A 23,038-nucleotide genomic window follows, 5' to 3' on the forward strand; every position below is an offset into this window, starting at 1 on the left:
ACCGCAGGGCACATACACACACCCACACACCAAGCACACACTAGGGACAATTTAGAATCGCCAATGCACCTAACCTGCACGTCTTTGGACTGTGGGAGGAAACCCACGCAGACATGCAGAGAACATGCAAACTCCACACAGGGAGGACCTGGGAAGCAAACCCGGGTCTCCTAACTAGCTACCTAGCTACCCACTGCGTCACTGTGTCGCCCATACTCTGTAGTTCACCTGCTTATTTATGTTCCAGTTGGAAAAGCAAAAGAAATGTAGCCAATCGGATCTCAAATGTTGTAAGTCTCCTTAGATAAATTTGTAAATGAATGAATGAAGCTGAATAATGCAGCGGATGGAGCACAGCAAGAGTATGTTGTGCAGTTCAGACCACCATCCAAAAAAAAAAAACACATCAAATTCAGAGCCTTAAGGCCTTGGTGTAGTGTGACTATTAGCCACGTATCACAATTTAATACAAAAAAAGCCTATGCTAAAGTCTTCTACATAGAAGTAATTGACCAATAGACACACTAATAGGTAGCCCCCATTCATTGCTATCATTAGTGATTTGTAAGTCTTCTTTAAACCAAAAAGAGCATCTCTGAAGAACTAATAGATGCACCTAAGTAGCACCATTCTGAAAGTTTCGATCAAGTGTACCCCATGTCCTACTCTTACAGACCAATGGATCTAAATTGCTTTGCAAAGACCTAATCTAGGGCATCAAAGTACTTAAAGACATTGATCAAATTTATCAAGCACAGCTGTTTCTGTTCACATACTTTCAGATGGCAGTGCAGATTATGAGGGTGTGCGTCCATACCAAAACCTCTACACACTTGTTCACACAAAACGTTATTTAAATCTGAAAAAAAAAATATTCTGGAAACTTTTAAAGAAATGTTCATATGAAATACTGGGACAAACCATCTAATGTATTTTGTAACGAAACATGGACTGAATGGTTTCCTTTCATTTGTAATTTTACTGATGCCTTATTAAGGTGCATCACTTGCAACACTACATGACATCTTCAATCTCTGCCATCCAAGGAATTTGCACGTTATAAAAACGTATTATCAGTTTATTGCTGGATTATAAAATTTATGGTCAGACAGAAGAAAGGAATGACAGTTCGTTAAACTTATTGTACAGTATAATTCATAAAAATTGTTATCCAGTGTGGGCAATCTGTTTACCACAAAGAGGCCAGTCATTATATGTTGTGTTTATTGAGAATTAGGAGTCCAAGTAAAAATAATACACTATTCAGATTGCACATTTACGACTTTTCATAATCATAGATATGTTTTAACATTATATCAAAATGTATATGTTACACATAAGAGAATAAATAAAAGGCACGCAAAGAACAAGAAGGCACCCATGGTGTTAATCCACAAATAATAAGCCAAAGTCAAAAGGTCTCCATAACCACATTTATTAATTTGTTAATCCTTTACAAAATTGTACATTTTGATGTACATATGCAATATTATGTAAAGTGTCAAATGAATACATTCCAGAAAGCCAATTATATAACATTTCATTTTTGGGGCTGATCTTGTCAGCTATGTCTGCCGTAATAACTTAATTATCAGTTTGGTCAGCACATTTTGAAGAGCCCACTATTGTCTTGCTACATATGAATAAATGATACACATCTGAGCTGAACAGTCACCAGAACCCAAACAAAGACTTCCATCAGCGGAAAACACCGTCCAGTGACAGGAGTGGAGTGTGCAGACGTCATGAGGCTGAAGAGAGCTGAGATGCTGAGTGTATAGAAGAACTTATAAAGATGCAGACGCTTACCATTTGGCCTGTTTCACCATATCCAGCATGTCTTACTTTAGAAAGACAAATGGTACCTAATAAAATAAATAAGAAGGCTTTTAGTTTACTTTTAGAAGACATGTTTTGTTAAAGTTTTATGATTTTTGTATTTATTATGACATTTAAATTCAGCCCGGCCCCACAAATAAATTCAATTTAACAGCCAAGAAAACCCCCCAATAGCCTCCCTTATTTCCTGCATGAAATGTGAAAAGAAAGCAAAGAACTAAAGGGAGAGGCAGAAGTAGCAACTCAGATTGAAAAAGTTGACTGAAACTAAAATATCAGTGAGGTAAACCACAAATCTTCCTGGCCCTAAATGTGTTTTCCGTCTAAAAGATTAATTATTCTGCTTTTCAAAACCCCCATTAGAGATTCTCAAATACTCTCAGTATTGGTGGATGCATTAATAAACTGAAGCGGAGGACAGCCCCAAGTGAATAAGACTGCAGAAGTGGATGCAATGGGGTCAGACTGTCATTTGTGCTGGGATATTCCACCTTGACACTGGAAATATTTAGGGAGCAGTTATATTCAGCAGAAATAGTTTATTTAGGAGGGGCTACGGGGTAAATAACAAGTAACCTTAACATAATAACCTCAAGCCATCATAATCTAAGGGGAAGCTGGATACAGGGCAGGAACCAACCCACGACATTACACCAGGCAAGTACAGACAGCCTTATGGATCCTAGCAGAGACTGCCATAAGTATATTTTGGTAACTTTTAGTTCTTTGCAACAGGAATAGCAATATATCGTGTAAAGCAGGATTCTCAAACTCTGGTCCTGGAGGGCCACAATGGCAGCAGGTTTTTATTCTTAATTAGTGACCTGTTTTTGCTGCTAATTAACTAATGTCCTGCCATTTTAAATAATGTCTGAAGAGCTCTATGGTAGTTAGAGAGTACTGTTTCCATCAACAACAACGTAGCCAGGAAAAAAGTACCTAAAATGGTGACGTTCATAAATAATGAAATGGTTGTGCAAAAATAAACAAAATTACAAGATTTTTCTTACATTATTATTATGACTAGAAAACACACAGACCTCCGCTACTCCTAAGAATAAAGTTCTACTATTCATTTTTTCATTTATCTAGGAATCCATTGATTCATTTACTGAATTGACTTGCAGGGCTACCACATTTCTCAGTTTCTGAAACATATCTAAAAAGCACACTCACCTTAGGGGGAGCCAGGTGGAAAGTCACAGACTTTGATGGCGTCATTGTATACAAGGCCTGCTGGACATTGCATGATGTAAGTCAGGTGATTGGAGCACATGATGAAGGAGTGCTGCCTGTTCATATCGATATAATTTCCACTGATTTTGTTTTTGCAGAAAGAGAGAGGGATTTGCCATCCAGCCTGATTACTATTTGGTATTCCTGTTGATGTTAAGAGAAATATAACAATGATTAACCAATCGATCAGTATTTCTGTAGGTAAGACAGCTATTGCTTAGACTGGCAATTCAAGCACAGCAAAAATCACTGGCCCATCTTACTAACCTGATCTAAAACTGTGAGGCCAGTCACACCAGTCCTTAGAAGCATTGAAGACCAGCCCTGATGGACAAGGCATCAAATGCGCCAACCCATTGGAGCAGGCAATGTAGCTGTGGGGGTCTTTAGGGTTCTCATAGTTGCCATCCGTTTTGCCAGTACAAAAACCTTGGGTAGCATGTTGTGTGCCTGAAAAATGATAAATTTAAAAGAAGATGACTAAAGGTTTTAACTCTAAATTAGTAAATAATAATGTGTCCTCAAAACAGGAAAAATGTTTTTTTAGGACCATATTCGCTTCCTCTATAAAGCATTTCTCTCTAATTGTGCATTTTGTATAAACAATGAAGAACTTCCTCATTTATTTCCAAATGGTAGTGCTGACTTAATAAGAAAAGATTTTTACACACCGTTGCCTGAATTGCTGCCACTGGTTGGCCAGTCACACGCGTTTTTAGCAGGGTTGTAGACAAGGCCAACGGGACACGGCATGACGTAGATTAGTCCATTGGAGCAGGAAATGTAGCTGTTAGGATTGCTAGGGTTGACGTAGTTTCCATTTGGTTTGCCAGTGCAGAAATTAGGACCGGGGTTGGGAAGGTTTGAACCTACAATAACACGCAAAGACATGGGAACATCAAACACTTACTGTAAGTACTGTAAACAGATTCTTTCACTCATTTAATAGTTGTTTCAGTGGCTGTGAAACCACCAGTATAAAGGTCTTAGATATAAGGAAATGGAAAAAGCAGCTTCCAGTGCTTAATAACAATTATCAACCAAACAGTCAATCATTTTTATTTTATAATGAAATGATTACCTTTATCACAGTTATCATCCATCAATTTTGTGAACACATTGTTTTATTAAATAAAGTTGTTGGTTTACAATATCAATTTCAGTAACACTTGGCGCAAGGCAGAAACTAACATACTGTAGGTGGAGATGCCAGCCCATCACAGTTATGCACATTTTGCTGTTTAACTTAAAATGTTGTGCTTGGGATGTGGAAGACTCCATAGTCTGCATACTGTAGTGGCTGGGCTAGGATATGAACTCAGCACTCTGAAGCTGAGCGATTGTGTCATCAATTATCTATTATATTTAAAGGTAAAGCAAATAGGTTTATAGGCACATTATTGTCACATGTACAGAGTGGAGTGAAATTCTTACTTGTATGTGCTAATCAACATGCAGTAGCTTACAGTACACTTCTATCATTATTATCAAATTCATTAGCTCAGAAGTGGAAAAGTAGGTGGTATGTGTTGGTTAGAGGGTCCCCTAAAACCCTGAATAGGATTAAGCAGTTTTGAAAATTGAGGGATGGATTGATGGATGGTTTATCACATACATTTCATAGCATTTGCATTGCTATTTATTCCTAACACCTTTAGATGTCATAATCTTAGATTACTTGCTTTTAGCAAACCTTGTAAGATACCCCATGGCAACATGTACCCACCTGGCCAGTCACATTGATCCTTAGCAGCATTGAAGATGAGACCAGCAGGACACTGCATTTCAGTAGGAATTCCATTACTGCAAATAATGAAGGTGTGGGGATTGTTGGGATTGTAGTAGTTCCCGTTGGCTTTACCAGTGCAGAAGTTGGGAGGTGGATTGCAGCTACAGCCTGTATTTCACACAACATGAGGATAACAAAGATTGAGATGACAAAAAGAACAATAAGCCAGCCCGACTTCCAACCCACTCTTAGATTTATTAGTGTATAATTTTATATGTCTAAATATTGTTGAATCCTCTCATTTTCAGCCATCTTGAAACTCTCGGGGAGATCATAGTAGTGGGCACTTAGTGGTTTCAGCTGAGTAGGAATGAGTTCCCCAGCTTATCTCACACAAAACTAACTCTGTCTATGTCTAGATAAAGGGACTTGTAACCATATCATAAGAACATAAATAAATGTGCTAACTAGTCCTAGATTTGTTGTTCTCGGACAACAACACAATTTTAGTGCTTTTTTTCTTAAGTCTTGGATTGCTGGTCATTCACTTTGATATTTTGATAATTCGATCCTCATTTTCTTCTGGATGGGTTCACTCTCCAAAGTGAGCAGTCCAACAGTTGTTGATATTTTGATTGGTTCTTTACTATGATGTAGGACTGACAACTTTCCATAGACCATCTTGACATCTCATTGGAGGTCTGCCAACTGGACGCATGAAGTTGCCAGAAGTCTAGAATGACACTTTCTATGTTTATCTGTCTTCAGGAATGCATACCACGTGTCCTGCCAAAGCGTACTTTTGTTTTAATGCTGCCATAATGACATCTTTGAAGCCAGTTATACAGTGAATTTTCTCATTTTTGTTACAATCCATAAGTGATACTTTCAGGGTCTATCTCTCCATTGCACTTGTGTGACTCGAAACTCCCTTAGTATCTGTTTTGCACAGATTCCAAACCTCACAGCTGTATATCACTCACAATAAAACCATGGCATTGAATGTATTTGCTCTTGCTTTGGTGTTTTTGATCACTTGTATTTTCAGCTTTATGCAGTTGAAACTAAGCCACACTGCATTTCTTGGGTGTGATATCTCTTGGTCACTTGACCTAGGTAGATGAATGAACTGACTTCTTTAATCATGTCAGCCCCTAGTCTTATCTCTCTGTATGGGTGGAAAGGGTTGCACATGCACAGTGTTTTATTTCTGTTGATACCCAGACCTACTTCTTTACTTTCTTCATCAAGATCACATAGACACTCTTCTGCGTCATCAACTCTTTGTGTGGTGATCACAGTGTTTTCAGCTAACCATGGGCGAATGAATTTCTCACTGCTGATGTTGATGCCTCTGTCTTCCCAAATTAGTTTTTTGAAACATTCTCACTGACAATAGCTTAGGTGAAATTGTGTTGACTTTCTGCACCTCAAAGTATTGGAATGATGAGGATGACAGAATAATGTAATAAGTCTTGGCTTATTGACTCAAGTTCCACACATATGTATTGCCTATGCCTTGTTTTCTTAAAGCGTTCATCATCACATTTGTCTCTATGCTGTTGGACGCTTTCTCGTAGTCCATGAGCATAAAACATACAAGCATGTCAGCTTTTCTTCCTTGCACCATTAATTGATTGAGTGACTGTACATGATTGCTACTAGACTTTTTCCCAAGACCTTACCCAAAATCCTTACCTGGCATTTCACATTGCCCACTGGCAGCATTAAAGATGTACCCAGCAGGACACTGCATCAGTGTGGGGTTTCCATTTTGGCAGTTGATGTAACTATCAGGGTTGTTGGGGACTGGATAGTTTCCATTAGCCTTGCCAGTGCAGAAATTGGGAAGAGGATTACAGCCACAGCCTACATTGAGCACAGCAGAAAAGAGACAGAGACATAAACGCTTCAGAGCTGATTTCACTATCAGTTTTAAAGCATCTGCAGTCATAGATGCATGTAAATGCATTTTTGAAGTTGAAATGAGTGTCTGTTTCAAAGCTAGCAGTCTGCCAACCCTGAATTTCTCGAAACATTTGTGTCTTCTTTATACATGTTACTTTGCAATTTTATGTTCTGAAAAAATCAAATAGAAAACCAGACATGAACAGTGAGATACTGTCTTAATTAACTGGACCTTCACTAAAACAGATACTTAAGTGCTGTCCATAGCATGGGGTTCCCGAAATAGAAAAAACCCTAAATTAGCCGCTAACAGCTTTTCTCAGATACCTATACATGAATCAGTGCTTTAGATGGGCCGGTACTCACTCAACATAGAGTATCAGCACCTTTTCTTAGTGTACTCTTCATGAATCTTCATATGGGACCCCCACCTAACCCCCAATCCCTGATCAACTGTCACTGTATTACAAAGCACCAGCACTCAGGAATATTCAACGGGTGAGCCACCCCTCAACTATTTAATCAAATGTTACTGTGTCATCAGAGAGAACCGCCAGTGGTTTTGTTACATTTTAAGGATTGGTGTGAATACATATTAGACATTAAGGTTAGGGTGGAATTCTTACTATATGCTCTGTTATTATATGATAGTACTTGCTTGCATTTTCAGTCTGCATCTGACAACCAATAACTTTTATTTGTATAGCACATTGCCATACAGAGGTTGTAGCTCAAAGTGCTTTACAATTTGTCAAAGAAAAGGTTGCAAGATAAAACAAAACAAATGACATATACACTAGAATAGGAATGAATAAATAACATACCAAAAACTGTAAATAAGAATAAATCAATACACACTTATATAAAACAGATATACTAGTAACAGAAAAAATATATGTTGTCCTTAGATACAGATTTGTTTTTTAAATTTCTTTTGAAATATTTGATGCTATGGTCAGATGGCCAAGATGGGTAGAAAAAAGTAAAAAAAAAAAACCCTAAAGTGACATGTTGGACAAAAAACAAAATCTGCAGGGGCTCCAAGGTAAAAGACTGCAGAGCCCCCACTAGGTAGAAGATTTTGGTTTAGTCCTTATGAAACTTCCTAACTTCACTTTATTGCCATAATTATGCCACCTACATAATGTTCATAGAGCTTAAACATTAGAATTAGTGATGAGTCAGACATGAAATATTCACTGTGCATACAGCTTCACAAATCTGACGCTAAAATTTGTTTTGCAGCTGTTTTTGCAATTGTGAAACGTGAAATTTGACAAAGATTTTTTTGGAGCTTGAACAGATTTCTTTGGGATGGAAAACCTGGACTCCTGCTTCCTAAAACCTCACTTACACTTTGGTGTTTACCAGGGTACCACAACAGAAAAATCAATTCTATTCATGCCTGTTGTTCACATCCCTGCACAGAATGCGTCTTGCTGCCTACTTTAAAATGAAGACCCAGTAAAATGCATCATCATGCCCATTACTCTGTTTTCTCCATCGGAAAATTCACTACATGGAATGTCGGCACTGCCAACTCTCATCTCTCCTTCTGGTGATTTTTATTTCCAACTATGAAGGTTTATTTAAATGTTATTGTGGAAATTTGGATACACTAACTAAATACATTTTATTTTAGAATGATGTGTAGCTCACAGTGGCACAGTGGTAGCGCTGCTGCCTCGCAGTTAGGAGACCCAGGTTTGCTTCCCAGGTCCTCCTTGCGTGGAGTTTGCATGTTCTCCCCGTATCTGCGTGGGTTTCTTCCCACAGTCCAAAGACATGCAGGTTAGGTGCATTGGCGATTCTAAATTGTCCCTAGTGTGTGCTTGGTGTGTGGGTGTGCGCCCTGCGGCGGGCTGACGCCCTGCCCAGGGTTTGTTTCCTGTCTTGCGCCCTGTGTTGGCTGGGATTGGCTCCAGCAGACCCCCATGACTGGTTGGATGATGGATGGATGTGTAGTTGGATTTTATATGAGGTTAGCACCTTGTCTTATAGCTAGATCATGTTTTGCAACCAGGATTGGCACTGACTCCCAGCAAACCTAAAATGTATACCCCAATCAGAAAACGGATGGATGGAAGGACAACTGTAGCCAAGTTCATAGTAAACTTTCAAAGCTTCTGTTCTTTCATAGAGGAAACATGGAGCTGTATTAAAAAGCAAATAATCTTGCCATGCACTTAACTCACTAAACTTACAGTGACTGGTCTCAACATCACCCTGTCAAACATGCACAGATCATGTATTTTTTATTTCTAATTATATAATGATAAAAAAGAGAAAATGATGAAAGCCTTTATTGCCTTAAAAGCATTTATTAGGTTAACCCAAATGTGATTTTTAAGTAACAAGTCACAATTCAAGCCCTGGAATCACTTCTTGACATGTAGCTGTAATGGTGACAGCTTCTCTCTTTCTTTTTCTTTGCATTCACTCATGCTTGTTGCTTTTGACTTTTAATTTTTCTTTCTGTGGCCTCACGTACCACCCAGTGATTCCTTGATTGATTGAGGACCACTGCTCTAGGCCACATTGGCCATCAGTTATGTGACATTTCATAGCAAAATGAAAAGTGCAGCTGTGACCACTAATGAAGAATCTGGGGCTGGGTGGAGAACTGAGGGATTTCACTGTCCATCTCAGTCTATTGTTAGAATGCTTTGTTGTGGAAAAAGGTGGTTTAGAAAACAAGAAAGCAGAAGGGAGTAAGAGTTACTGATGAGAACATGAGCTGAAACAGTGTATGGTAATTGTGCTTCACCAATACAGACAAGCGTTTAGGGAGGAAGCCCCCTCAGATGCATTTCTGTTCAATTTCACTTAATAATGGATACTGCACATTTGATTGCTACTCTACACATCTGTGATCATGTTTCCTTACATGTACTTCTCAGCTTATATTTCAGTATTAAGACCACAATGAGTGTTATTAGGTAATTACTTGGTGTCATTCTGATTCATATTTCTAGAGGAATTCCTTAACTGTCCTTACCACTAGAAGGCCAGTCGCACTGATCCTTGGCAGCATTGTAGACCAGGTTTGCAGGACACTGCATTATATGCTCTATTCCACCAGAACAGGAAATGAAGCTGTGGGGGTCATTAGGATTGGCGTAGTTCCCATCTGGTTTTCCAGTGCAGAAATTCGGTTTTGGGGTAACAGAGGGACCACCTACATATATAATAAAGATATGAAAAAGCAAAACAGGTAATTTTTGTACAAAAGCTTTCAAGCCTACAAATCTATATATATAATTCACTAAGGCAAGACAACCATGAAAAGCATGCCGGAAGGGGCGTGGATTCACTAAGACACCTATGGCGCACACAGGAAGGAGCCACACCCACCAACTCCAAGACCATTGGATACGACGACAACTCGCAGGGCCACGCCCACCAACTCGGACGCGACGATACAGAAAAAGTGGCGTCATTTATGTTCGTCTGTCGTAGAGGCCACATGCAGTGCAGGTCAGGTTAATGTCATGTACCTCCGAGCTACGTTGACTGTTCATAGAGGCATGTTTCTCGCGGAGGTGAATCGCCATATGCAGCGTGTGAAACGGTTTGCGAGGGGTATCCCATGGGATCCTTAAAACAATCCTTTAAAACTGAGGTTAAAGCACAATGAAGGAATCAGTCTTTAAAAACCAATAAGCCCTGTGCCTCTGTTTCATTACCGTCTCACCTGCTTCACCAATGCAGGTCCTGCAACAGTCGAGACGCTCTGTCAGCAGCTGACCTTCTCTGTGCCTGACTGGTTCACACAGAGGCAGCGCAAGAGAAAGCCGCGCCAGAGACAGACAGAGGCACACACACAGGCAGCTGGTGGGCAGCTCTCCGTGAGTTTCTCTTGCGAGCGGACACATGACCAGGTGGTAGGGTTACCACTTTTAATACAAAAAAATAAGGGACGCGCAATTTCATTCTAAAATACGGGACGATTCCGTATTTTAAAGGACGGGTGGCAACCCTACAGAACGCTCCCCGACAAATTGTGCAGTTGGCTTGATAACAATTTCCGCTAACACTCTGCAGCCAAGTATTTGTTTCCTCCCACTCTCTGCGGTATTTTTGCAGCCGCTTGCGTTTAAGCTCTGAAACTTTAAGACGCGGGGGGTTACCTGGAGAAGCAGCTGCCACTTTTTTAATATTACTCGCTGCCAACACTTTGCAGACTCTACTTAAAAGACCCGCCCTCCTCACTGGACAGTTAAAAAGACCAATCAAACTAACGATGACATCAAGTATTACCCAATCAAAAGTAGGAAAGGAGGCATCTTCATAAAATGCGTGTGGGATGATTTGCATGAGACGCTGCTTTAAAAAAATGATAAAAAAAATACGGGACAAAACCCGTCCCGTATTGATTCAAAACGGGACGCGCAATTTCATTCTCAAATACGGGACGATTCTGTATTTTAAAGGACGGGAGGCAACCCTACCAGGCGGTGTGTATGCTTCGAGAACGAGGCTGGACGCGGCTTGCGACCGGGCACATGAGCAGGCGGTGTGTATGCTTCGAGTGCGAGTTTGGACGCGACAGGACCATCTAGGAAAAATCATGTCGCGGATGTGAATCGCTGTATGCGGCGTGTAGAACAGTTTGCGAGGGGTGTCCCTGTGTTTTTCCAGAAGTGTTCAACCATCAATAAATAATTATGCCGTGGGTTCACTATTGTGTTGTATTTTGCTCTTTCCAGAGTTCCATCTTTTCATTCACTTACTGTTGTATTCTCACACTAACCTGTTTTAGACAACCGTGTCTCTTCAGAAGTGTTTACCATTCAATAAATAATTATGCATGAGATCGAGCGTGTGTCTAGGCGTGGGTAAGCCGTTGAACCCCATTCGAGCTGCAAACCGTGGAATTGCCACTAAGTGCGACTCATACGCTCCCACTGTTTTCGTCCCTACCCTTTGTACACACCCCCCTCCCACACGTTGACTGTTCATAGAGGCATGTTTCTCGCGGAGGTGAATCGCCATATGCAGCGTGTAAAACGGTTTGCGAGGGGTATCCCATGGGATCATTAAAACATTCCTTTACAACTGAGTTTAAAACACAATGAAGTAAGCAGTCTTTAAAAAACGAGTTTTCGGTTACGATGCACGCAGCATAGCAAAGTGTTGTTTGTACACGCTACATACAGCAATTCGCATCTGCGACAAATATGCGTCTTCTTAGATGCTCCTGCACTTTGTACACACCCCCCTCCCACCTCGCTACGCCGCACAGACGATTGTGTGTTGGTTCGTTCCGTGCATTGTTACAATGTTGCTTTTCTTGCTGATTTATTACATTACCGATTTTGCAAATGATAAATTTTCTCCCTGTGCTTAAAAATTATTAAAAAACCGGCCTGATTATGCGGCGTATGGTAGTTCTATATAATGTACATTTTGTTCTTTATTTAAAGTTTAGAGATCATCTGTTTATATTCTTAAATCACTATGTATAAGGCAAGATCCAATCTGGGACAGAATAACAATCTATCGAAGAGCACACTCATCCTAGCACCTAAATCTGGGCCAATTTACAGTCACCAAATGCCAGTCAGATACAGGATGAATATGAAAACTCCACAAAGAGAGTGAGTGAGATGGAGTTAATGTCAGAACAGCTAAAGCTGCAAGACACTTTGTGCCACTCTAGTTAAAAATCATCATCATCATCATCATCATTCTGTGCATCCATTCACTTAACCCACTCGCAGCACAAGGCAGTCCTTCAGGTGTAGTCACACACCCAAAACTCCACGCAGACAGTTACTAGGCAGGGTTTCAAGACAAGTAGCTTGGAGCTCGGAGGCCACAATGCTAATCACTGTGTCATCTAGTAATATATCAGCAAAGGTTCATTTATTTTTGAATTTGCCGTCGCCCTTATGCCTGTCATTTCTTATATTTGTATTGCAATCACAGACGTGTCCAAGACTCTGGTTGCATATTTACAGCTTATTGCTTACATAACAGGAATAAAAATTTAATTTACATGTAGATAAGTTAGCCGAGTGTGATCAAGTCACAGAGGGCCATCATTTTTTATGTTTTATATGCAATCATCCTTCTTGCTCATTTTACCATGGAAATCACCTTCAGTTTAAAATCATATATTTGCTGTTTATAGGCAGTGTTAGATGTTTTTTTTTTCAATTTGTCTTTTGTACTTCTGTTCTTTGGTCAACTGTTGTCTTTTTCCTGTGTCCTCACATGTACACTTTGTATACTTCTACTGTAAAGCTTTTCTGTAGACAACTTGTTCTTACTAAAGAGAATACAAATATTCTTTCTAATGTACAATTATGGGTCCATTCTTGTTTGGCTTAGAACAAAAGGCAAAGCTCTGTGTCTGCCCCCCACCCTCAAACACATAACAGGATATGCAAGCAAAAAGCTAAATACTATTGTACTTACCCTAGAATAGTGATCATACATTTGTTAGGTGAAGAAACCATTTTGTCCAAAAAACTCTGGGGCTGAGGTTTATTTCCTTCTTACCAAAAAAAGTTGCAGTGCTCTGCTTATTACAATCTAATTTATGTAAGGCACTAATCATCCATCCAACCATCCATCCATTATCCAACCCGCTATATCCTAACTACAGGGTCACGGGGATCAGCTGGAGCCAATCCCAGCCAACACAGGGCGCAAGGCAGGAAACAAACCCTGGGCAGGGTGCCAGCCCACCGCCGGGCACTAATTATAGTCCTGATTAAACATACAGGCATTTATCTGCTTGGTTGCTTAGCTATTCTAGGATTACATATAAAGTTGACCACTGACCATGCTGGTTTCTCCAAGTGCCTGCAGAACTGATCTGTAAATTGTCATTAATTGTATATCTTTGAGCAGCTCTGAACCAGTGGCATATTACACAACTTCTAGTTGGAGAAAATATCAAATTTGACTCGTGCAGTTGCTGATCTCGTTGCCTGAGGATGTCACATTACACAACTAGTAATGACAAATTATACAACTTTGTCATGACTTTCCAGTCCAGTTTCAGACATGCAAGGTATCACAAGCTTGCTCCTCATTATGACATCCAATAACAAATGTGTTCCCGGTATGTCAAGTTCAGCCTCAGTCTCTGATGGATTTTTTTCCTTTTCCATTCTGTCGTGGTATGTAAAACACGCAGAGAGATGAGAGCCTCTCTTGTGTCTGTTAAGTCCAAAACAGTTGCTCATTTGTTCTCAAATATAACATAAATCGCCCCTGCAATTTAAGACAAAATCAAATCTGTTTGTCTTGTCGGGGCAAGTCACAGACTAGTTTGACCGAGTTGCTGGGCATGACTGACAACAAGGGAGCTCTACAGCTGCCTTCGACTGCCTAAGATTAAACAAATGAAGTCTACGACTGAAAATCACTGGGAAAGCCCAATAATGAGACAAGACCATTAATGTCCTAGTTTGCTCGTTTCCTGTTTGATACATGTTTTCTAACCCTGTAGGACCTCCATTTTTTGTGCATAAGAGAAACAAACATGCATAATTGGAGCAATTTTTTTTTAGTTTCTCTATGTAATTGATTTTTTTTTTTGTTTGATATGGATCATAGAATCCAAATATATCATCAGTTTTCTGATTAAGGGTAATAATAAGTTTCAATTGATTGTCATCTCACCACGACCCCATCTTTAATTCTGTTATTTCAGAGGCTATGTCTCAGGCATTTCCTCAGCAGTCTTTCTCAGAATTCTTCAGGATCATGACATCTTCGATGCAAGCGTATTTAGATTATCACGGGGATTGCTTCTGTATCGGAGATTGACAGATAAACCTCTAATCATGTGCAATAAAACTTTCTGAATTCTTCTCTCCCGGTATTTCAACCTTAGCTTCTGTCTTTTTTTTTTTTATTCCGGTTAGAGGTTTTATTTTTGATCTGATCAGTTGTCTTTCTGGCCTTGACTTTAGTTTGTTTTAACTACATCTTTCTCCTGGTTCTTACATCAAATCCCCACTGCCACTCCCCCAGGCAATATAATACAGTACTGAGGATGCGAATAAAGAATTATTTGCATTATTTTGTTCAGTTTCTTTTTGTACGGTATATACTCACATTGAAGTTCTCCTGTGGATAAGTCGGGGAATTCATTTTGCCGTATAATTTCCAGTATTTTACAATGACAGTCATATAAGTCGAATGCAGAAAACTCTCGCTATTGGTCCAAGAGATGTGCCTACGTGACCACACGGTAATACCTGAACTATTCCGAAGCAAGGTTTGCACTGTTTTGTGTTTTTTGTATCTCACTCCCTCATACACCTTTATCATAAGAGCATCCCTTATCTATGATGGGGTGTTCGATCAGAAGAAAATATGAAGCTGGTTTTAAATCAAAAGTTGTTTTGTGGCAAAAGAAATTGGTAACTGTGCTGCTGCAACAAAATTTGATGTGTCTGAGAAACTGGTGTGAGATTGGAGGTGGCAAGAAGATGTAAAAAAAAAAAAAAGTGTTGCATTTTTGAACGGGTGTACAAGTCGGGGTCTGATTTTATGATCAAATTTTCAGGTTTCAAGACCCGCGAGTATAAATGGTATTTGAAATAAAATCACTGCCTCAAGTAGTTTAATTACAACTAGTGTTGTATTGGTACTAAAGTTGTGACTTTGGTATCAATACCAGCTTTCAGATATTAGTACCAGTACTACAACACATCCGAAGTAAATAACAGATAATTCCAAACCCCCTAGTCTTACTCCAGCTTCCCTGGTGTGCCAAACCATCATGACACATTATGCACAACATGATAGCATAAACAGTGGCATAGCTGGAGGGGGCAAGGGGGGACATCTGTTCCCGGGCGCAGCATCCAGGAGGCGCCAAATTGATGTCACGAAATTTTAGAATGAAATGTTTTCCATTCTTAAATGCACTAAAAAGTAAATAAAAAAACATTTGCATACTCAGTCGATCACTCCATCAGTATGAAGATATCTTTTTCCTCTGTTTTTTGTCACTTTCTGATTTCGAAGCACATATTAGTTCTATATACCCAACAGACAATAATTTATCCCCTCCACTGCTCTAACATACTTGACTCCCAAACGGAAACATTTTTGACGTTATTAAACAGGTCACGCGACTGACATGAGGTATTAGTGTATCATTGTCTGAGTTGTTGCAAACGCCATTTCTGTGAGCCAAGTGATTTGTGTTTATGCGTTTGATAGAAAATTGATTGGTCTGTGGTGAAGTATTCTAGTAGATGGCTGCAAAAGTCTAGACGTTTCCTCATCATATTTTCATACAAATAAATTGTAAGTAATGTAGTTTTTATAAACATATAATTATTTTGCTTTATAATTTGCTATATACTTTCTTTAAAATAATTTTTATGCGGAAAACGTATTTTTTCTTACAAAAACTAACGACGGACTTGGATTTTAAAGAACACAAGGCAGCGTTATCATTTTTGGAGACTTTTTTCTTAAAATACTATTATTTTTTAAACTTTCCCTTCCCCATTGCATTTTGGCAAACAGGAGTGGGCGCGAAATCTTCAGTTGTCCCCAGGCACTGAAAACCTTAGCTACGCCTCTGAGCATAAAGTGTGCATTGAAGCAATATGGGGAGGTGTCGATCACATTGAAATCTGCTGCTTTGTGAAGTCTCCCAGCACGTCTAAGCACATTTTTCCCCATCCACTCTACTGATTGGCAGGACTCAGGGTCAAGTGGAGAGCTGACGTTTACATCATGTACCAAAAATCCTGAACTAATTGTACCATACCATTTTAAAATTTGGGTTTTTCTGTATTTTTCTGATGCTGGTATACTGTAGAACCCTACTCACAACACAGACACAGATAAAAGTTTCTTTAATTAGGCTGAACGTATCTTCAAAAATCATTTTTAACAAGTGTACCTCATTCACTTCTATAGTCTTCCTTACTGTTGGTAGGCCAAACACAAACAAAAAAAAATTTCAAATAACTTCCATTTTCAAGTGTAAATCTGTTTCGGAATTTCAAGTTAAGGTCTGCCCCATAAAATAGGATCAATGGTCAGGAGCAGTTTTCAGGATATGTATACTAAGCTAATATTTTAATTTTAGGAAGACACTTTGAGATATGGAGTTTGCATGTTCTCCCCATGTCTGTGTGGGTTTCCTCCAAGTGCTCTGGTTTCCTCCCACAGCCCAAAGACATGCAGGTTAGGTGCATCGGCTATCCTAAATTGTCCCTAGTGTGTGCTTGGTGTGTGGGTGTGTGTGTGTGCACTGTGGTGGGCTGGCTCCTTGCCCGGGATTTGTTCCTGCCTTGCACCATATGCTGGCTGGGATTGGCTCCAGTAGACCCCCGTGACCCTCTTTAATCAAGAAGTCACATTCAAATCGAGAAGGCAGAGATTGCTTAACTTCAGCTCTGGACTATTAGAGGAGCCAATAAACTGGTAACCTATCTTACTTCTCCCCCTTTTGCTGTGTTGTTGCTACTAGCATAAAAAGAAAAACTAAAGCCAACAAAGACAAGTCCAGGCCTGACCACAGGAGGTGCTGGAGAGCACAGATTGCTAGGTGTTTATTAACGGTCACACACTGCGTGTTCTGTCTTTGTCTCAATATTTGCATTTATGAGAGGCACTACTGGTACCTAAATACACAGATATGTGCTATACAAACACCATAAATAAAACAAATTCCAAACCATCACAAAGCTTCTTTATGGGTTGGATAAACAAATACAGAGAGACACAATAAACTTTGAAGAGGCAAATAGCAAAGGTCAAAGAGTTCAGACATGCCTGGCATTGCCTCTCAGTGCTGACAAGATGAAATTTTAGCACAATCGACTCAGCCAACATTTTCCAATGTCCTCAAAATATTTTACTGCCATTTAGGAAACTGATTGTCATAGACAGAAGATAAAATGTTAAAGAAACAGTTACAAAAGCAGATCACAGAAGGCAGACATGGTAGGAACTGAGGATCATGAAGCCAGGTCGGCACACCACAATTTGAATATACTGATGTTGGGAGATTATAGGGGGGAGTAGTTGGCATTTTGTAACATGTTGTGCTCTCACTGGGGAAGAACGTAAAAAGCCACTCCATTCTGAAAACAACAACAAACTTATCAGTGCACACTAGCTGGAGGCATCAGGCCTACTCTCAACTTCTGTGTGGTACTGGTAGCAAAATGTAGTGTTTCCAGTAGCCTTCTTGGGAGTGACAGGAGAATATGTGGAGCACAATATAAAGAAATTTAGAATAAAATTGACTTCCCCATCCAGATAATCAAAACAGAGGCAGACGTTTGTGTTTTCATCTGAGCAATGATTGAAAACACGCTACCGAAATAACAATACAGAGGCTAAAATTGGGGGAAAATAAATGTCCTTGAGATGTTTTCTCAGCACTGCCCTACTTGCTTGGCACACACAGAGCAATTTTACAAGGCACAATGGCGATCACATAGCAACTCACAAGGATATTAGAGCTAAAACAGCTTAGAAAGACTATATCTACTGTACCTTATCTGGCTCTATGTATTGACCCATGGGAGGAATACTTTGATCACTTTTCAACTCTGTGTCTTTGTGTTATTTTATTCTTTATTGTGCCTGAAGAAGGGGCCTGAGTTGCCTCGAAAGCTTGCATATTGTAATCTTTTTAGTTAGCCAATAAAAGGTGTCATTTTGCTTGGCTTTTCTCTACATTCTTTATTGTTGTATTTTTAAAGGAGAAGAGACTGACAAGAGCAGTGTGTGTTTCACAAGTAACATTTGCCAATTTAATATTTCAAAATGCCATATCTATCTATCTATCTATCTATCTATCTATCTATCTATCTCTCTACAGTAAATCCTGGCTATCCATGTATTCTGTGGATTCGCTTCTCAGCCATTACAAAAGTGTAACCCATTTTGCTACACCCGCAGTCTAGTTGCGCCTACTTGTGGCCATGCATAGCAGAAAAAAATTCTGAGAGGCCTATCGCACAGCAGCAAAACATGAGATTGAGCAATAACAGATCTGTGATGCCCTTAGATGTCCGGGGCTGAGTGTGCGATACCCTAAATGGATTACCTTGTGATACCTAGTGCCAAGCAGCATGAGTAAGCCATTGGACCTAATTCGTTGTAGGGTCCAAGGCTTGCAATTGTTCCCCATGAATGAGGAACTCCCTGTAAGTGCAGGTCATATGGTTGCACTGATTAAGTCCTAGGTCTTTGTACACACTGCCCATTGGTACTACCAATTGGATGGTTTAGTGAGGCCCTCAGATTGGGCCAAATAAAGTTGCTTGCAGCCTCTAGCGGAGTGGCTAGAAGATGATCAAACTTGACTGTACAGGAAGTAAATATTTTGGCAAGGTTTTGGAAGGTGAAACTGCAGAAGGATTATTAGTGATGAAGAACAGAGGACCAGTGGGTTACCCCAACCTTGTCTCCCCCTGCCAGTTCTTCCCACCAAGCGGACATCCCACCAGAACCTAACTCTATTTTTCCCATAGGATCAGTGCTTCAGTATCTGCCAGTTTCTACATCAGCAGGGTGTTTCAGGAACATAAACCCCACGGATTATGAGAATTGACTGTATCTGTATACTGCCTTTTCATCATGCCAGCGCTTTAACAGTAATGTAACTATTGTTAAGAAGGCCAATGGCTCTATGGACCAATTAGTTCTATCTGTCTGTCTAGAGAAACTGATAAAAAATAATAAAGTAGAAATTTCAGTTAACATTTTAAGGTTCTATAAAACTGAATACAGTAGAATTTTAGAAAACTATATTACATGTTATCACTGTATATATTCAGTAAATGGCACATTTGTAGCTTTTTATCACTTTTATAGTTTCTCGGTGTACCAAATATATATTGAAATTGTTCTTACCACTAGAAGGCCAGTCGCACCTATCCTGAGCAGCATTGTAGACCAGATTAGCAGGACACTGCATCACATGCATTACACCACCAGAGCAGGAGATGAAACTGTGGACATCATTGGGATTCACATAGTTTCCATCTGGTTTACCAGTACAGAAATTGGGTTTTGGAGTAACTGATGGGCCACCTATGTTGGACAAAAATACAAAAAATTCAAACAAGCTACCTGTAATGAATCTGTTTTGGAAATGTGAAGTAAATGCTATTGTGAGAATGTTTTTCTCATTTTGAAGTAGGATTCCCTGCTGTGAGCCATTTTATACACAGGCTGTGTATTACATAATAGGAACATAAAGAAATAATTGGTATTGTGCACACTAATCTGAGAGGACAAACAGAATATGGTCATTTCATACAATTTTTCCAATTCATAAATGTGAACTTGAAGGTATGGCAAGTTTAAATTCAGTTACATTTCTGGATGACTAATATGCTAATGGCAGGAGAGTGCAATTGCTTTTCACTTTATGTCATTTTTTTATCAAATAACATGTACAAATCAGTAATTTCATTTCATTTCAAGTGAATATACCCTGCTCAGCTCAAACAATAAACTTGAGATATGATGGCAGAACAAAAGAATCATTAAGAAAAATGACAGCACCCTGTCATCAGTGTGGAGGAGGAGGAGGTTGGTGTGGCTTAGTGGCTAAAACATTATTACTGAATATCACAGGAACGGCAGTCTGACTGCCACTGACTCACAGTGGTCTCCAACTATTGCACTTTCAACATCACAATACATTAATGCTGTAGGAATAAATTGGGGGAGAGAATATGTAAGCAGTAAGATCCGAAACCTACAAAATTGAAATTTCCATTATGGCTTATTCCAGCCCAAGTATCAATAATTCGGCAATTGGCTCCCCAGAATCCTGAATCATTCTGAGCGAGTTTAGCATATTTTAAAGTACAGAGGTGTTACACATTTCTAAACACATGCTTAAATGTGGTAACTGATAAGTATTAACATTTTTACAAAAACTACAATCATAATACAAATGATTAATTTTCCTTACCACTAGAAGGCCAGTCGCACCTATCCTGGGCAGCATCGTAAACCAGGTTAGCGGGACACTGCATCACATGCATGACCCCACCTGAGCAGGAGATGAAGCTGTGGGAATCACTGGGATTGACGTAGTTTCCATCTGGTTTTCCACTGCAGAAATTGGGTTTTTGGGTAACATTGGACCCTCCTATATTATAAACAAACAGAAAAGAAAACAACCCAAAATGTTCATATTATGGAGCAGCAAATGCTCAGCCATTAACATTTTCTAATTTTCAGGTTACCAACCTTTGCCTTACAGGTTTAATTTTGAACTAACGCCTTAATTGTCAAATTAAATTAGAGTATGTTTTATTACATTTTGATCAGGCATTGATTTGTCATTCAAAATAGAAATTGCAAAAATGGTCAGTTAACAATGTAGTTCTTTCTTTCCTTCTTTCTCTTTCTTTTTTCTTTCTTTGTAACTAGAGGGCTTCACCCCCTGTTCACTTTGCTCGCTAACCCCCCTGCCTGCGCTATGCACCAGCCACTTCACGCCTCTGCCGCTCGCATATGTGTATTTCACTTTCACCAAACAACAAATCTTTTAATTCTTGTGGATAGGCCTCTTCATTGGGAAGAAACACTACTTTTCCCTGATGGCAACATGAATTAGACGATCTGCACGTCTCCAACTTCAACTTTAAAGCCAAACAATATTTACATACTTCTCTCATATCACTTATGTCCATATATTCGATCTCTTTTTGCTGTTCTGTTATTTCACCAAGTAATAATTTCCATTTGTTAACTCTAATGCGATCTTTACTATCAGTTTTTTGAGACTTTTGAATTTTATACTTTCATAATCTCTAATCTGCTCTCCATTTGTGTTTCATGTTACATTAGAGGTATTCATTGCGTTATATGTGTTCATTCTTTTTGGCTTTGAAATTAGCGCACAAATACTTTTTAAACTAACACTTTTACTGTAAAACTTTAGGAAAAACAATATTTGGAACTACCTTTTTCGTCAAAATCGCATTGAATTTTGATTCCGTGTTTGGACTTACATTGTGACAATGCAACGTATAACTGCCCGTGAGTGAATATCGTTTCTTTCTGTCAATAAATAAACTGACTTTTTTGAATGTTTGACCCTGTAATTTGTTAATTGTCATAGCAAAAGCTAATCTAAAGGGAAACTGTAAACATTTTAATACGAATGGCATCTCAAGATCTCCTTTATCATAAATGAATTTAAATGTGGAAAACGTAAACATTTATAAGAGCTGAAAGCACATGAACTGTGTCTGACAATAGCATTCACATGAATGAGAAATGATTGTACTGTGTGCGAGGTTGTAAATTTTTGAGAGGAGGGCAGGGGCTTTTCAAAATATCTTTGCAAAAAGTCTTGTCTCGTGGGATCTAAAATACAGTAATCTCTGATAATGTCTCGTCGCAACATTTTCTTTTGTAATAGAAAGATATAACTAACAAAAAGTGGCGGTATGGTTCAGCTTTGTGCACCACTAATAGTAAGATATTTTAATACCTTTTTGACATAAATACATATTCTAGTTCTGCAAATGTGTTTGATTAATAAACATTTTATTTTCTTACCATTAGAAGGCCAGTCGCACCTATCCAGGGCAGCATCATAAACCAGGTTAGCAGGACACTGCATCACATGCATGACACCACCTGAGCAGGAGATGAAGCTGTGGGAATCACTGGGATTGATGTAGTTTCCATCTGGTTTCCCACTGCAGAAATTGGGTTTTTGGGTAACATTGGACCCTCCTATATTATAAACAAACAGAAAAGAAAAAAACCCAAAATGTTCATTTTATGGAGCAGGAAATGTTCAGTCATTAACATTTTCTAATTTTCAGGTTACCAATCTTTGCCTTACAGGTTTAATTTTGAACTAACGCCTTAAAGGTCAAATTAAATTAGAGTATGTTTTTATTACATTTTAAACAGACAGGCTTTGCTTTTTCATTCAAATTAGAAGTTGCAAAAAAGGTCAGTTAACAATGTAGTATTTCTTTCTTTCTTTCTCTTTCTTTTTTCTTTCTTTGTAATATAACTAACGAAAAATGGGGGTATGTTTACGCTTTGTGCAGCACTAATAGTAATATATTTTAATACCTAATTTGACATAAATACATATTCAAGTTCTGGAAATGTGTTTGATTAATACACATTTTATTTTCTTACCATTAGAAGGCCAGTCGCACCTATCCTGGGCAGCATCATAAACTAGGTTAGCGGGACACTGCATCACATGCATGACACCACCTGAGCAGGAGATGAAGCTGTGGGAATCACTGGGATTGACGTAGTTTCCATCTGGTTTTCCACTGCAGAAACTGGGTTTTTGGGTAACATGGGGTCCTCCTATATTATAAATAT

General features: G+C 39.1%; 2 protein-coding genes across 3 annotated transcripts in view; one reads left to right on the forward strand and one right to left on the reverse strand.

Annotated features, from left to right (window-relative positions):
* LOC120526140 (polymeric immunoglobulin receptor-like) overlaps window positions 1-23,038 on the forward strand; it is a 182,678-nt gene that overhangs the window by 159,274 nt on the left and 366 nt on the right. The window lies entirely within an intron of this gene.
* The window catches only part of LOC120526139 (chitin-binding domain protein cbd-1-like), a 49,020-nt gene continuing 27,408 nt past the window's right edge, over window positions 1,427-23,038 (reverse strand). Inside the window, exons 11-21 of one of the 2 annotated variants that reach the window (XM_039749120.1) lie at window positions 22,844-23,023; window positions 22,244-22,423; window positions 20,643-20,822; window positions 19,571-19,750; window positions 9,711-9,890; window positions 6,503-6,673; window positions 4,802-4,972; window positions 3,747-3,944; window positions 3,343-3,525; window positions 3,016-3,219; window positions 1,427-1,865 (exon numbers count right to left, since the gene is read on the reverse strand). In XM_039749120.1, the coding sequence (XP_039605054.1) occupies window positions 3,017-3,219; window positions 3,343-3,525; window positions 3,747-3,944; window positions 4,802-4,972; window positions 6,503-6,673; window positions 9,711-9,890; window positions 19,571-19,750; window positions 20,643-20,822; window positions 22,244-22,423; window positions 22,844-23,023 (1,826 nt within the window). In that variant the 3' untranslated portion in view covers window positions 1,427-1,865; window position 3,016. The remainder of the gene's footprint in view (window positions 1,866-3,015; window positions 3,220-3,342; window positions 3,526-3,746; window positions 3,945-4,801; window positions 4,973-6,502; window positions 6,674-9,710; window positions 9,891-19,570; window positions 19,751-20,642; window positions 20,823-22,243; window positions 22,424-22,843; window positions 23,024-23,038) is intronic. The other variant, XM_039749121.1, reaches the window with a different exon arrangement.

This window comes from Polypterus senegalus, chromosome 3, assembly GCF_016835505.1.
Source record: "Polypterus senegalus isolate Bchr_013 chromosome 3, ASM1683550v1, whole genome shotgun sequence".
Classification (NCBI taxonomy): Eukaryota; Metazoa; Chordata; class Cladistia; order Polypteriformes; family Polypteridae; genus Polypterus; species Polypterus senegalus.